General features: G+C 40.6%; 1 protein-coding gene and 1 long non-coding RNA gene across 2 annotated transcripts in view; one reads left to right on the top strand and one right to left on the bottom strand.

The window, feature by feature from the left end:
* LOC116676769 (uncharacterized) overlaps nt 1-17,669 on the top strand; it is a 614,404-nt gene that overhangs the window by 58,145 nt on the left and 538,590 nt on the right. The window lies entirely within an intron of this gene.
* LOC116676607 (seizure protein 6-like) overlaps nt 1-17,669 on the bottom strand; it is a 317,474-nt gene that overhangs the window by 19,191 nt on the left and 280,614 nt on the right. The window contains 3 exon segments of the mRNA XM_032507601.1: nt 3,160-3,351; nt 13,088-13,282; nt 17,028-17,224. Of these exon segments, the coding sequence (XP_032363492.1) occupies nt 3,160-3,351; nt 13,088-13,282; nt 17,028-17,224 (584 nt within the window).

The raw sequence follows: 17,669 nt of genomic DNA, 5'->3' as shown, positions 1-17,669 counted from the left end.
CCTGCCTGGCTGTTTTTTCTGGGTCCCATGAAAGTCACAGATGGGGAAAAGGACAACATGGCTCCCGTCACCATGCCCCGCTTCAACCTCTCTTCACCACAGATACTTTGCTGTGCAGCGAGCCAGAGCCCGTCCTTAGCAGCTTTCCAAAATCTGACGTGAAGCCTGCCAGAGTCCCAGCTGACGTGCAGCCTGCCAGATTCCCAGATGACGTACAGCTTTCCAGAGTCAGCTGACCAGTCTCCCAATGCCTTCTTACCAGAGACTGTGCCGTTGCCCAACACCCCTGAGACTTTGCCATTGTCAGACACCCCCCGAAACTTTGCCTTTGTCAGGCACCTCCGAGAGTTTGTCAATTCGTGCCCAGGCTTCCTTGTCTTCCTATTCCAGTCCTCAGGTCTCTCACCATCCTACCCCAGCCTCCTGCCCTCATCCCTGTTCTTGGCATCTGCCTCCACACACCTCCCTTCCTCTTTGTTATTTAATAAACCTGATTATTGTTTAGCCTTGCATTTGGTTCCGTTCCATATCCCAGCGTCAGTCCTGAGTCCAGTCACACACCTTCTGTGTGTGTTGTAATCTGAACTTCTCTGTTCTTTGATTTGATAACCGATCCGGCGATCAAAGCCAGATCGGCATGTGGCCGAGGAAAAAACATTGGTATTTCATATATTAAGGAACAGTTTGCAAGACCTGCGTGGTGCAATCCCAGCCTGCTGTTTCTTTTTCCAATATTTCGAGTACAGCCCCTTTCAGGCTCTTCAGAGAATAAATATGGGCTTAAGTCAGGAGCAATAAGATTTTGAGCCTGAGAAATTTTCACAAACGCCAACTTTTTTTTTTTTTTTTTTTTAAGTGGTTGCTGGCATGGCTACCAGGCATCAGCTTATGGTTGCCGAAATTGACAATATGGTTACAATGTTTTAAACTGCCTATATTTGGAGCAATTAATTTCTTATGTAACTATACCACTCCGTTAATGATGAGACAATGGATGCAATTTGATTTCCCATCGTTCTAAAATAGAAGTGAACAGAATTCATGGATTGTGTCACGGACGGGTCAATTTTTGGATCAGCACATAAAAGGGGGGGAAATTAAATAATTAATGTAATACCTAGATGTCAGTTTTAACCAAGACACTTAGAATTCTTTGACCTTCAAAATCACCAAAACGTGCTAAGATTTGTTACGTAATGTTATTGTGCCAGTCAGTATGGGGCCCTAACTTAAATAGTGATCAGCATAGAAGGAAATGAAATAATATTATGTGTACTTACAAGTCTTTAAAGAGCTCAAAGTAGTAGGGAGAAGCTGTCTTTTAATGAGTGTAATGTAGTAGTCCTAAATCCTAGATAGCCTAGACAGTCCTAAATAGCTAGAGCGCTACGTGGAGCGGTGCTAATGTTAACTAAGCAGGAGAGAGAGAGAGGGAGAGAGAGGGGTGCTGCTAACATTATATAAAACAAAGAGAGTTCCCTGTACAGAGAGCACCAGGTCATATCCATGGATGTATTACTATAAGAGAACCTACGCGTATAACTCACTGTGCTCCTAATCCATTTTTTCTTTTGGAAATGACAGGTCTGGCTACTCAGCTTGTCATTGGTCGGCCTTCAAAAAAGACCTTTTTGTAGGGACTTTTTTTCAGAAAAACGCGAAAATTGCGGTGGCGTTTAAAAAAGCGCTCACGATTTACTCCATAGGATTATGATGTAAAACAGACACCAAGTGTGAACATAGTCCTAGGAATGAAAATCTGTCTGTGATATCTGAGACAGTTCCACTTTCACATCATGACACTTCGTTCTTTGCCGTTTTGTCCTGAATTTTTAAAACGTACAATTTTCCATATTTTAGACATAATTGTCTTTTGCTCATTATCTCGATCTCATGCATAACAATGACCTGACTTGTCTTCTCCAAAGTAATTTCCGTTGTCCGGTTAAATTAATTATTAGTCAGTGCCATCAAACAAATGTCTCCACTTGGAAAGTAGGTGAGGCAGAGTATGAGACATCCATGCAAATGAGGTTAATGCCTTCAAGGCTGTTTGAAGAGGAAATTATATTTTGATCAGACTGACGCACATTTAGCTTGCCAGCTTTATCAGAAAAAGGAGTGGCAAGAGGTCAAGGCACTGCGGACAGCTGGTGCACATTCAAATCACTAAAAGACTGAAAACATTTCCATCACAGTTACTAATTAAATAAATTAACGGATTAGGGAAGACTCATTTGATAAGTCAAATATGTACAGTTAAATTATAAACCATAACGTTCAACACAAAACCATTGCATGTAGATGTAAGATGATAAGATGTGTATGTAAACATGTTTAAGTGAAGCCAATATAAGCTCATATTTTGTGCTGATATTCAGTATCTTTGACTTGACAGATGTAAGATAACATAGTTTAGTTGTGTTATTCTACTAATTCAAAACTGTAGGAGAAAATTGTTGCTACAGTATCAGTACCAGAACCACATTAAAATTCCAAAGTCCCTCTAGCGACTATATGATAAGTATATTTAAATTCATAGGGGTTGAAATAAACAAACGTACTGATTATTTTGCCATTTCCTTTCCAGATTTTACTCAGGGAAATGTCATGGAGTGACTACGAGGGAAAGGGTTCATCCGTCACCAGTAAATTAAAATAAATGCAGTGTGTAGGGGCCATACTTGTCTGATCCCACTGCAGAATTTAAAAAAAAATGTATTTTTAGCAGTTTTTTCACATGACTGAATTTAATTTCTATAAAACTTATTTCCTAATTATGTGACAGACCTCAGGCTGCAGACAGCAGCAGATGATGGAGAGGTACTACACTGAATAAACTGTATCTGAAAATTGTGTGTATGTATGTGAAAGAAAACAATTTTAATATTATATTGCTTACATGACTGCTAATTGTCCAATGGTACAGAGTCACTCTGGTGTTGCACTCAGTTGTACACATAAAAAGTGATTATGTAGTAATTGAGAGACTGAGAGAAAAGTTCCAATCCTGCCTATTACTTTTACACCTGGCCTATCCCTGCATGAAGTGGCCGGGATTAATCAGACAGGCAAATCCTGGCTGTCAACTACATGGAATCTTAGTGTCTTTCTGGTGAAGCTACGTAGGCCTTGAGAAACAATTAAACATGTACGTACGCAAGCATTTAGGCAGTTTCTGATTCCATTTGGGGCCCGAGGAGCCTCGGTTGAAGCAGGTGAGCAGGCTGTTTCCAGATAGAATGAAGCCCTTGTTGCAGATGTACTGGATGGTTGAAGCCACAGTGAAATGGGAACCTGACAGCACCCGTCTGCTGTGATCCACCTTTCCAGGGTCAGGGCAAGACACCACTAGATGGACAAATACAAAAAAAAAGGTTGGTTATTGTCAACAACATTATCTGTCTTTCTTTGTCTCACCTCGTTTTTATATATATATATATATATATATATATATATATATATATATTTAATATTACCAGCTAGTCAGCACCTCGCTGTTTGTTAAAGTTGTGCCTTGTTTCAAACCACTGTTCTTACGATAGCAAGATTAAAAGAACCTGCCAACTTATTGTGACTTTAGCTTATTCACTGTATCCCCCAGAGTTATATAAGTCCATTCATGCCCTTCTTATCTCTGTGGGTGCCGTAACTCTGTCTGACACAGTCACCGCTAGCCTAGCTTACAGATCCCTGAGGTAACCGGCTCCAACTAGCCTACTGCTCCCAATAAGTGACAAAATAACGCCAATATTTTCCTATTTACATGTTGATTTGTATAGTCACAGCGTGTACAAATAACAAGGTCACATGAGACACCATGAGGCCATCTTCTAACCGTATACAAACTGGGTACTAGTCACAGAAGCCGAAGCACTGATACTTGGGTGGATTCATTAAGCAAACTTCAGGCAAACTCTCTGTTCTATGTTGTATAGGCTTCACCTTCTAAGAGATGACACGGTTGGGTTGATCCCTTTGCGCATGGGCAGTCATGGAGATTTTCTTTCCCACCCTTGCGTCCAGCACGGGCATCAACTTGTTTGCAGATACTGCATATAACATTGGCGGACCCGTTGTTCATCTCCCAGTTTTTATTCAGCGGTAGCAGAATGAAGAATTCTATTTCCAGTGGTTTTCACCTCTTCCCCGGCTGCAAGACCAGCTACATCCTGCCGGAGTACCTCAACCCTTGCTGTGAGTTCTGCCTCAGCCCTGCTAATGCCATGACGGCGCTCTCCTCTCAGCCCTCTTGCCTGTTCTGCGTCCGTCTACCTTCTAAAGAGCTAAAACGGCGGGCTCTGGTGCTTCAAATCTACGGTAAGGGAGATGGCAGCTGGGCAGACCGGCAACACGACACCCTGGATCCGCAGGGAGGGGACCCCTTCAACTGGCTTTATTCCGACGACTCGACCCCCCCGGAAGATGGTTCTCTCTCCTGTTTTCCCTCTTCCCCCCCTGGGAAGACTGGATCTTGAGATAGGGATGAACGTCCTCACTTTGCAGCGCTCCCCTTCCCCAGAATGGCCAGGGGCATCGCCGCAGCAACCTTTCCCTCTGCCACAGGCGGCTCCACTCTCAGTTCAAATCAATTTTATTTATAGTATCAATTCATAACGAGTTATCTCAAGACACTTTACAGATGGTGTAGGTCCACACTATATAATTTACTTTCCAGTAAACAGTTCCAGTAATTCCCCCAAGAGCAAGCATTTATTGCAACAATGGCGAGGAAAAACTCTCTTTTAGTAAGAAACCTTGGACAGACCCAGGCTCTTGGTAGGCGGTGTCTGATGGGCCGGTTGGGGGTGTTATGAAAAGTGGCAATAGTCACAATAAAAGATAATGGAACAGTGACTACAAATAGTAATTTGTAGCTGGCTGTTAACTGACTGGGAGCTAACAGTAACTAGCTAGCTATATGTCCAGGGGCTGTCATCCTTACTGAAGTCTCTCTGCATCGGGGGAGTGAGGCAGAGAGACCAGGGTGTGCTAGCTGGATAAATTAGCATTCGATTTATTGTCTGGGACATTGTATGATTTTCTACTCTCGAGCGAATCATCGTGCCAGTGCTCGGATGGAAGTTACGAGTAACTAGATGGTGAAAAGTTATGACGCCCTGCCCACCTGCAGAAGATGACCAATCATAGAATCTAAATGTTTTAGCTCACAACAATTTATCTAAAATACGTTTACCTCATTATTTGTTTTGGCAATGTTTGACATTAAAATCCAACATAACATTTTTGATATGACAGAAAATACAGAAAATCAGTAGCCCGGATGCCAGCCGAAGCTAAACGCACCCACAACATTTGAGGTTGGTAAGTTCAGTCTGGATTTGATCCGTTATGGAGCAACTATGCTCCAACCAAAACTATACGCTGATGGACAGATGTTCAACAATAACGTAATCCACCACGTCACCAAAGAGCGTTTGGGTTGAATTCAGAGAATTGTGATGTGTAGATTCCGCCATCGCGTCGGTTATTGAATATATCGACGTCAGGTTAGAAAAGCATATGTGGATTTTAAGGTAGAATATTTTCTTGCATGTTACTCAATGCATGAATTGACATTGTGAATTAATTATCGCAGCTTAAATGTCAACATGAAAATTTGACTATTTGTTTTTTCTCTTGCATGTCGTATGATTTAGTAACTTTTGTATCTTCTTAAAAAAGTATGAATTTCAACCCGATTATGCAAACTTCAACTATTCCATTTCTTCACTTGCACTCGGGCAGCACTACATCCCTGGTTAGAATTTAAAAAGGGATCAGAGAGATAAAGATGTACCAGTGTATGAGCAAACATTATGCAGCATTATCAAAGTGTACAAGACAAAACCAACATTATAATATAACACAAATGAAACATTTGAAGGCAAGGGTAAAGTGAATATCAATTGCATGTAGTTTCCTCTGAATTCTGGTGAACTTCTTGCTCCTGTCAGCCCCATCTTTGGACAGGTCTGGGGAAAACGAAAGCCTTGTCATGTTATTTTTGGTTTAATTGTGTATTTCTCTCTCAATGCTGCCATTACCCGCTCACGTTCCAGACCATTTACCGTTGTGATTAACAAATTTAAATGATTTTGTCCTTGTTATTGCTATGTCCTCCTGGTTCCTAAATACCCATTCTGCACATACACAGACTGTCATAATGATGGAGTAACATTAAGAAAACCAAATATCGACCCTTTTATGGGCCAGGCAAAGTACTATTAACATTGGTACATCTCTCCTCTGCAGTCGAATTGACACATTTGGCATGATGGCTATACAGCACATTGAGACAATGCTGGTTTGCATGCCAATATTAACTCACATGCATTTAAACTGACTAAAAGAATTTTTTTAGTGTTTCTAAAACCAATTTTTCATAAAATTATCTTAAATTATCTTTAAGCAAACAGCAGTGAAAGAAACGCTATTTTTACATACAATTCTGCTACAGTAAGATATTCGATGGGTCACAGATTTCTTTGTAAAACCGGAAAAGCCTGTGTTAGCATATTTAGCCATGTAAAAGGTAGCAGGAGATTTCTTTATATAGGCCTAATTGCATTTTAATGTTAATTTAGAAGTTATCTGCTGTAGATGTGTGGATGTCTGTGGATTTGCTTTACCCTGACTCGAGGAGCGACTGCACTCACTCGTCTGCTACAGATCCATTCATGCCAACGTAGCCAGCTGATTCGCGAGATTGATTGACTCACACAAGAACTCATGAGTCCCATGGTCTGCAAGGCGAGCCGAGGCAATATTGCAATGTTTCAGACTGCCTGCTCGACCTAATTGCATTTTAACTACATTTATACACCAAACCCACAGTAGGCCTAGCTAGGCCACGTGTAGAACATTGTATGTTATTTCAGAAGTGAAAGAATGGCTTTTGTTGTGGATCTGTTTTTCTCCCTGACTCGAGACCCACTCATAACAATGTAGCTGGCTGGTTTGCGCGATTGAGTACTCATGAGTCATGATGACTCATGAGTACTCGATGACTCATATCACAATCAAAAACACAAAGAGTAAAACATAAAAATACTAAAATAAAAAGCCTTCTACAATGTTCAGTGTCTAGCTTACAGACATGTTTGCCAATGGTTCCACAGTCTGGAAGAAAATATGACAGAACAGCGTACAGAGTTAACCAGATAGCAATTAAGTCATTTTCTGACTCAGATACCCTACAGATAAATCTATACATCAGGTTACGTTAAACAGCAGAGCAGGCAGGTACTCCGACACTGACAAACATATGGCTTGCACTGAGGCTTCTTGGAGGTCTCAGCAGCAGCCTCATGCTGTCATTATAAGCCACTTTGAGTTTTCTAATGCTGCCCTGCTTATAACGACACCGCAGGTAGGCCGTATACCAAGGTGTACAATACGCTCTAAAGAGCGAGATCTTCACAGGTACAGAGCACATGCTAAACTTAAGACACAGCATGTTTGCTTGAGGATACAGCTTCCAACGCCGCCTATAGACATCCTTATCATTAGAAAGGTCATTTGCAATAATATGGCCCAAATTTGTAATCTCACTGCACACCCCAAGCGCAGTGCCAAACAGATAGAAGTCAGGGAAGGTTGCCTGTCTTTTCTACTTCTGATAATCATCATTTTACTCTTTTAATCATTGTATTTTTTTTTATAAAAATCAGCACCATACTGTGTGCATATTCTCAGAAGCTGTTGGAGACCAGCACTATCTGGGCTAAAAATGACCAAATCATCTGCGTAAATAAGGTGATTAATTAGTAGAGATTAAGTAGAGGGCCAGGCCTTGCTGATATAACTATCATTTGGCAACAGCACCTTGCTAGATAAAATCAATCCATTGTCTGTACAAAACTGCATTAAATGATTACCAAACAAAGAGTTGACATCAGTTACATCAGTATTCACGTCACCAACGACATAGATGCAGGTGGAAGAATTGTCTTGAAAAAACACATGATAAATGCCAATCTAGTGAGGTACTCATCCTCATTTTTTATGCCCTTACATGGCCTTTAGACAGTCAAAATTATTATCTTCTTATCATTACAACACAGCTCAAGCCTAGTAGCCCAGTCAACTCCCAATCTTGTAACATTAACCAACTGGTCATATTTTTTATTCCACATCGTGGTTGCCCCCCCTAGAATTCTCCCTTGGACAACTTTAGCATTTAGGTCAGTTGTTGATTCACCTGCCCCATGAAAGTCTATGTATAGAATTTAGTCCTTCCAGGTCTTGTTTAGCCAGAAATGTCTCCTGGACATACAAAATGTCACATCTCTCCATGAAGGTGTGATTTAATAGTTTCATTGTGGCCAACACACCTTATATGACACTACACAGATGTTCATATATGTTAATTCATTACATAGCAGCTACTATGCAGACTGGCTCTTGTGTGGCGCTGCAGGTGTACCGTGGCAATCCAGTTCATGTTCAAAATGTGCATTATAAAATGGAGACAATCTGTGTAAGGCTGTTAAATATAATTCATATCATCAACTAGAAAAGTGCACTCGAGTGCTGATCTCCTCCAGGTGTCTCCCTCTTACCTCTCAAACAAAGAAGAGTTAAACCTCACTCAATTTTCCCTCTCAGACTAAAGTCAAGATGGCAGCAACAATAGCAAAAATTTAGATTTCATCTCTTGTATTGTGTCTAACTTTAGTGGATTATAACATATTGGGTATGGGATTAATTTGCAGATGCTCCGGTGAAAAATGAGTAATGAGTTAGCAGTCAATGAGGGTATAGCAGTCAAATTGGAATAACTACAACCACAAGAGGTCCTTGAGCGTACAGTCAAAAATGTGATCAAAAAATACTAAAGTGATGGGTCAAGTATATATAGTGAGTAGTAAATTGAATTGAGTGAATTTGGACACTCATGAATAATCCTTTTGCCTCACTTAAACAAGACTATAATTTGTGAATTGCATTGTACATGCAAAGGGAACTGTTTTACTATATACTAGATGTAATTCTCAATGATAATTTTGACACATCTCAAATGGTAAATACAGTAGCTAGCATAAAAGGAGTAATTTTAGACATAACTGTAATTCACCAATAATAGCAGCTCATTATTTAGCTGTACAGGTCCACACTTTTACTGTTTTTGTTCACTCTCACTCCTCAAACATGCCACTTTACCTCCTGAGCCACAGCTCCCTTTTGTTAGGCCTACTGCGGCTGTGGCTGCTGCTAGGTAGCTCTCTGATTCCCCTCCCCTCCCCTACCCCCTGTCCTTAATTGCAGGAGTGAAGACTGGTGAGCGGGAGTAAGGGTTCCAGCTGCAGCTCATCTACACTAATCACCTCTGCTTCAAATACCCGGTCAACCTACCACTCTTCATCAGATTGTAGTCAAGACAACCATGTTAGGCTCGCTGCTGACGCTATGGCTTTGAGCCAGTGCGTGTCTCTTTCTGCCACAGTTCTGTGAACCTGACTCTTGCTGCCACTTCACTCCTGCCAGCCACCATTTCTGCTCTCTCTACTTTTGGACACCTGTACATTCCCACTCTGTACCATGGATCTGAAATCTGCTGAATTTGGACTTTGCCCTGTTGCATTCCTGGACATTTGCAATACACCTGTTAAACTTCTGTTTGGCTCTGCGTTGTTGTCTGCGCTTGGGTTCAACTTTAGTTTCACACGTAACACCTTTTTTGTTAATCATTTTATGTAATTTATCGAGCAAAATGGCAAGCAATTGCTGATCCTATCTTTTGGAATATCAATATTTACCGCTTTTGTTTTTTATACCACTGTTCCACCATCTGTTTATTTTGCAAACTACTTTTCTATCTAGCTTTGATCAATAAGTCACAACCCAAAAATTCCAAGGTACATTGCTCTCCAAAAAGTCTTTTAATAATGGGCATAGTTATTTGGTGATTCCATTTGCCAGGGTTTAATCATCTAATACTAAGAGGTTTTATTGACTTTCTGTGTTATGATTGATCAGTGGGCATCTCCTGTAGATATACACTCACCTATAGGATTATTAGGAAAACTATACTAATACTGTGTTTGACCCCCTTTCGCCTTCAGAACTGCCTTAATTCTATGTGGCATTGATTCAACAAGGGGCTGAAAGCATTCTTTAGAAATGCTGGCCCATATTGATAGGATAGCATCTTGCAGTTGCTGGAGATTTGTGGGATGCACATCCAGGGCACGAAGCTCCCGTTCCACCACATCCCAAAGATGCTCTATTGGGTTGAGATCTGGTGACTTTGGGGGCCATTTTAGTACAGTGAACTCATTGTCATGTTCAAGAAACCAATTTGAAATGATTCGAGCTTTGTGCCATGGTGTATTATCCTGCTGGAAGGAGCCATCAGAGGATGGGTACATGGTGGCCATAAAGGGATGGACATGGTCAGAAACAATGCTCAGGTAGGCTGTGGCATTTAAACGATGCCCAGCTGGCACTAAGGGGCCTAAAGTGTGCCGAGAAAACATCCCCACACCGTTACACCACCACCACCACCAGCCTGCACAGTGGTAACAAGGCACGATGGATCTCATTATGGTTCTCATTCTGTTTACACCAAATTCTGACTCTACCATCTGAATGTCTCAACAGAAATCGAGACTCAGACCAGGCAACGTTTTTCCAGTCTTCAACTGTCCAATTTTGGGGAGCGCTCGCAAATTGTAGCCTCTTTTTCCTATTTGTAGTGGAGATGAGTGGTACCCGGTGGGGTCTTCTGCTGTTGTGGCCCATCCGCCTCAAGGTTGTGTGTGTTGTGGCTTCACAAAGGCTTTACTGCATACCTCAGTTGTAACGAGTGGTTATTTCAGTCAAAGTTGCTCTTCTATCAGCTTGAATCAGTCGGCCCATTCTCCTCTGACCTCTAGCATCAACAAGGCATTTTCGCCCACAGGACTGCCGCATACTGGAAGTTTTTCCCTTTTCACACAATTCTTTGTAAACCCTAGAAATGGTTGTGCGTGAAAATCCCAGTAACTGAGCAGATTGTGAAATACTCAGACCGGCCCGTCTGGCACCAAAAACCATGCCACGCTCTAAATTGCTTATATCACCTTTCTTTCCCATTCTGACATTCAGTTTGGAGTTCAGGAGATTGTCTTGACCAGGACCACACCCCTAAATGCATTGAAGCAACTGCCATGTGATTGGTTGGTTAGATAATTGCATTAATGAGAAATTGAACAGGTGTTCCTAATAATCCTTTAGGTGAGTGTATGCCATTGTACGGGACTTAGAGGGTCCAGTGCATGAGGAGTGTTTCCGTGATAGGTTTGATCGACCTCAATCATAAAGACATTATGATTTGTTTCTTTGGGTTATTAAATTTCAATGCATCAGTCCTTTTGTCTGCATCTGGGTTATTATCCTGCTGCCTGGTCTGGAATCATGACAGTATGGAGGTTTCCATTGTGCTTCAATATGATTGGGTTAAAAAAAGTAACCAGCTCAAGTTGTACTGTAAACTCAGTTTCTGGTTGTCAAAATCAAATAACATTCTTAACAGTACCTGAGAAAAGGAATATTGGCCTAAAAACTGGTTGTGGGGAGAATATACTGTACTACTACTCCCATAGGCCAAGGCTCGGAGCATAACAAGCTTACATTGCCTGTCAGTTAATAATTATCTTTTAGAGAAAGAAAACATTAAAGGTCTATTCAATGAGTCTTAATAAGAAGTTATGTGGTGTATTTCCTTTGGGTAATCTATTCAGGTAGTAAGAGTGATTGTAGGCCTTCTTTGCGGTGTGTGTGTGTGTGTGTGTGTTTGTGTGTGTGTGTGTGTGTGTGTTAGCAAAGGTGTGCTGCTTTGTCACAGCCAAAAGACAGTTTCAAAAAGGAGCTGGAAGCAGCAAAAAAAATGCTGGCTAAACTACATAAACATGGGAGGTTTGTTCAGAACAACCCCGTCTGTTGCTAGCAGTCAGCTGTCTGGTGTTCTCCAGTACCTCTTTAACCTGAGCCTGCAGAGGGTGCCGCTGCTGTGGAAGACGTCCTGCCTAATGAGCAGACTCTATTTTCTGAGGAAGCTGAGATCCTTCAATGTGTGCAGCAGAATGTTGGAGATCTTCTACCAGTCTGTTGGGGCCAGCGCTCTGTTCTCCTCCGCCATCTGCTGGGGCAGCAGCATCAGAGCCAGCGACACAAACTGACTGAATAAACTGATCAGGAAGGCTGGCTCCGTGATCGGCTGCAAACTGGACACGTTTGAAGCTATGGTGGAGAGGAGGTCACTGAACAAACTGTTATCTATCATGGATAACCCTGACCACCCTCTCCACCCCACATTGGTCCAACAGAGGAGAAGCTTCTCTAAGAGGCTCCGACAGCTTTGATGCCGCACGGACCGCTACAGGAAATCCTTCCTACCACAGGCAATAAAACTCTTAACATGTCATCACTGGGTGATAGACAAGACTTTTAGACACCACAATACTGCACTAAGTGCGACCTGCACAGTTGGTTCATTTACATTTTAGCATACATTTAGCATATTATTTAAGCAGTTGCACATTGTGTTTTCCCATCCTGTATATATTTAAATATTTGTTCTTAAATTTTATTCCTATTATTTCATGCATACTGTATGTATATTTTTTCCTAGTATCTCATTTATATTTACATTCTGTGTTGTGTGACTAATGTACGTGTGTTGCTGTAACACTTTTTTGGGATCAATAAATATCTATCTATCTAACCTTTCTGAATTAATGTGCTAAATTAAAAGAAAATCTGTTATTTCTAACACTGTCTAGTGCTTCAGTGCTCGTCTTCTGAACTGAATTGATATTTAGTAAAAATCAGGGCAGGAGGGAAACATAGCAATAACAATGGAGTAAATTACATTTCTGAATGCCCAATGGCATTGTCTCTCACTATGAGTGTTAATGTCAGTGCTACCTGACGTGTCTCAGAAGTCTCAAGAATAAGATTCTTTAGCTTAGAATTATTAGCTTAGGTTAAGATTTCTTTTTGGTGCTTAAAGCAAGATGGACACTCTCTGATCTAGTATCTACCATCTTTCCCATCTTAGGTGCATGATTCAGTTGTGGTGGCAGTGTTTTTGTATACTGACCCCTCTCACAGCTTGGAAGGTCGCCGCTCCAAGTCAGGTCCCATTGGCACATGAGCAGCTCGGCGCCCACCACCTGATAACCAGGGTAACACTGGTAGGTCACCACAGTGCCTTGAACCAGCTCAGGGTGAGATGTACTCTTCCAGCCATTAGAGATCTCTGGAAGTTCAGGGCAGGTGTCATTACGAGCTACTTCTGCAGGTTTGTGGGGAGGGGGGGTGGGAGAGAGAAAGCAAGGAAGACAGGAAATTAATGTAAGGCTTGAGTGGATCAAGATACTACTACTACTACTACTACTAATAATAATAATATCTACCTAACACTGTGATTCATAGCAAGCAATCTTGATCGCTGGCTAATTTGTGAGGACATTTCTGTGTATTCAGGGTCCCCTTGATCATTACTCTCTGTCATTTCCTTTACTATTTGTGAACAAGGAACATCTACATTTAAGTGTCACATTAATATGAAAGTTATTTGGCATTTTATGCATTACATGATGTTATTATTCATGCTCCTCAAAGGATCAACCCCTCTGTGAATGTTTTCCTTCAGAGCCACTCTCATGCCAAAGTATCAGCTTTTCTAAGAAAGTATCTCTTGTGTCATTTTCAGATTGCCATGCAATTCAGCTGACTAATGTTCTTTAGAGGATGAAGCTTTGTGATCTTGATTATCCTAAAATCTTCTGTTTTAATAATCTGTTTTTAGATATTCAATTGTGTTACACTGATGCAGCCTAAAGATGGTAGTTCGGGCTGTCATTCATTCTTCAAATATAAACAAAATCTGTTTAATTTTCATTTATATCTGTTTTTACGTTGGAAAAATGTTGTAGAGGTTTCTGAAATAGCAATTACAATGTTATGAAAGACTGAAGGACTGGTTATGACAGTGATAGATCATTTGACCTCACACCTCAGCAAACAAACACACTAGTCTAAAATGGCCAACATCCGCTTAAAATGATGTGCTTGTCAGATTTTCCAACAATATTTTACTGACAACAGAATCGGGGGACTGTGGCTTCTCTCTCGAATTGACTTTTTTTCCATAATTTTTTTTAGAACTGACCTACTGATTTACACAGTTAATTATCAAGTGCTACCCTGATTGCCTGGCAGCCTTGAAACACTATATCTGTGAGCTGTAACTTATTTGTAGATGCCCTGAGTTAAAACACATAGTCGCTAATGTAACCAATATCATCTCCGCATTGTACTTAAAATTACTTTGTTTCAAGCACACCCTGCCTGTCTTAAAGGGTCTTACATACAGTGCACTAAAAGTGATATCACAGATTTTTTGCGTTTAAAAAATGAAAAAATGTGAACATAGTTGTTTGCACTGTTTCTTTAAAATGTATTTAAAATGGGACTTTCCTAGGAGAATTTGTACTTACATTTGGACAATGTCTGCAAAGCTCAGCTGTCACTTGATGTCTCTCAAGATCATAGTTACTGATTAACGACCAAAGATGTCTCTCGTTTCTCTTGCTCTACTCTATATTTGTCTATATGTCTAATAATTAAAGCTACAAGCAGCAATGGACGGCCCCACACACCTTCCTGTGGATCCGGGTACTGCAATATGCCAGTTGATGCTGCCTTAAATTTGCACGACCGTCAGACCCGGTGCACAAGAGTTAGACTTAATTTTCGTCGTGGACTCTGTGGCTTTGTAAATGTTGTCCCACTTCTTCTGTCATGAGTTATAAAAGGGGCGTGGCAAACTGTCACCAATGAAAAAGAACTGCATATTGCAATGGTGCCTTACACAAGAGTCTATGTCAAATGGATCATTAGTTATGGAAGGAGATGTGGGTAAAGAACAAGACCTTAACTAAAGTATGGGGGCAGCATAAGACATGCATTTTGTTGCTTAATATCAAGTATATATATATATTACACATTGTAAATTTCATGTAAATCGGAGGATCGTTGTCATATAATGCTGACTTCCTGTTGTCAGCAGGTGGCGCTTTGACCATGAATCAATATTGGCATGCTGTTGTCCTCAGGCATGGATTCTTATCAAGTATTAGACTTCCTGTTTCAAGGTGAAATGCTTGAAATGGCCACCACACCATGGTTGCAATATTTGACAAAAACTCACGCTGTTAATAGCATTTCATTTTTGAGGTTGATCGGGTTACATCTGTAGTAAAAGTTAGTTGTCGAGTTTAGGGTACACACCCTTTTTGTACGTCTTAATATGTTACATGATGTGTGTACCAATTTTTGTTAGTCTACGTGAAAATTAAAGTAGGCTGCTTTTACTTTGAAAGCTTCTATTGATCCATTTTGTGAAAGCTGTGAAAGCATGAAAGCTATACAATATCAAATTGTTCACCGGTCATGATGTGTGGAAATTTTGGTGACTTTTCGAGCACCATAAGCCCCTCAAAGATTTGATTTGTTAAGAGTAATACCAATTCCTTGAGTTTCAATAAGGTCTTTGTTGACCGCCGGCCACTGGTGCTTGGGTCCTAATAATTAGACTTAATGTTCTTTTGTTACCTTTTTATAATTGGCATCTGCCTAGATACAGCGTAAATGTTCCATAAAGATACATTTTTAATTAGAGCTTGAAACCATGGAATACCTTCATGGGACATTATTTGTCCAGCAAAATAAGCTCTCCTGTGGGGTAACTGTAACTTGCCAGGCTTGTTGGCTTTGCTCTGCTCATTCCCTGGCACACAGCAGCATGTTCAGACCCTCTGATTAAGAGTTTATTTGGAGAAACACACCAAAGTAATTTCACTTGGGCAATAAAAAAAGGAACAATCTCTGTCATTGCCAATGCCATGAAGAAACTATAATAAAAGAATTCCCTTCCTTTATTCCTCTTTGTCGATCATCTGTATTCTGTAGCCTTTCCTTCCCTCTGAATTCATTAACTCCTATCAGATATAGTGTGCCGGCTACATCATGGTGCTGATGGAAAGCCCTGCCAACACAAGGGTCAGCCTCATATTGCTTCCATTTTTAGGTCCCATACCTGCAAAAACCAAATTCCCTCCCCCTCTCTTGCCTAACTTACTTTTTTATTCATACTCTCCAAATTACAGCTTTGCTAACTCTTACTCCATCTATCTAACTTCTCTGTAGCTGGGTTCCAATGTAGAATTCAATGATACATTGCTGGTACATCAGAAAAGTGTTAGACTTTACTTATAAGAAATTTTCGAATTGTTCAGCATTCTGGAAAATATACGTCATCGAGATGCAAAGACAAGTCAGGATTTGGTTAGCCTAGCTTAATGTAAGGTCTGGAAGCCGGGTGAAACAGCTAGCCTTGCCCTGCATTTTGAAGAAAAACAAACAAAAAACTGAAATTCCTTCCAACACCTTTTAAAGCTCATTAACATCTTGTTTCTCATTTGTCTGTGTCAATTATGTGCTGGAAGAAATTATTGGCAAACGAAAGGGTGCAGTAAAGCAGCCAGTGTGCTTTACCAGAACTACTTCTGTGTAGTGATGTCCTAAATGAAGCTTCATGAACCATTAGTAATATTTGTTGACACCACTAGATGACGCTCTTGGTTTAAAAAAAAAGCCAATTTAGTGTGTTTTCAACCCTTTGTTGAACAGAGAGTGCCATCTAGAGGGCTCAGAAAATGCTTCTTAAAGCTTCATGAGGCTTAATTTTGCCTTCACTACTATTGGGCTACTTTCAACTGAAAGTAACTAGTAATATTGAATATGTTACATTTTGAAAGTAACTTAGCCAATTCTTATTTCAATGGGGCCTTATACAGTCAGTGATTAAACTCCTAGGGCTACTGAATACTTGGCTTTGGAATTGTCAATTTTAAAGTTTCTGAATATAAGCCAAACTGTTCATACTGCCAAAACAGTAGATTTCTGATAAAGTCTAATGAGGTTTTAATTTCTATGTGGCTGAGTTATCTCTGAGCACTGGTTCTATGGCTTACCAAAGAAGTGGATTATGAAGCCATTGCCGTAGCCGTAGACGTTAGTGGCAGGGTCTGACTGGAACTGGATGGTGACGTCTGCGGTGGAGGTGTAGAGCTTAAATCGTGACTTTGATCCTCCATACTGACCCAGTACTTTAGCTGTGAGGTCATCTCCATCATAAAAGGTCAACATGTCATTCTTCCCAATGTTCAACCTGTAACAGGAGACACAAAGAATCAAATCTTATCAAAAATTAGAACCATTTCAGTGACTTTTATGGTTTTACTGTTAGGTGACGTGGTAACACCTACGTATGCCAACACCACTTTTGTACACACACTACATATAAACATACCTCTTTTGCCCATCAGAACGCAAGAAGGCATAATATACCTCACAATCAGTAATTACAAAAAGGCCATGATATCTCATGGTTCAACCAAGTTTCTTATTACTGAGAAAGACTGATACATAATTCATGAGGAGAAGCATGTTTTCTTGTTCCTGAGGAAACCAAGAAAACAATTCCCAGGATAATAATGTGATTATCGACAAGGGGACATCTTGTGGTTCATATCACCTTATACTTATTGGTAATTCAATCATAAAGCCTGGGCGGGGCGTTTGTTGGGATGTTCAGGGTGACAGCAATGTTTATA

The sequence above is a fragment of the Etheostoma spectabile genome, chromosome 3 (assembly GCF_008692095.1).
Source record: "Etheostoma spectabile isolate EspeVRDwgs_2016 chromosome 3, UIUC_Espe_1.0, whole genome shotgun sequence".
Lineage (NCBI taxonomy): Eukaryota > Metazoa > Chordata > Actinopteri > Perciformes > Percidae > Etheostoma > Etheostoma spectabile.
This window is presented reverse-complemented; position numbering and strand designations above follow the sequence as displayed.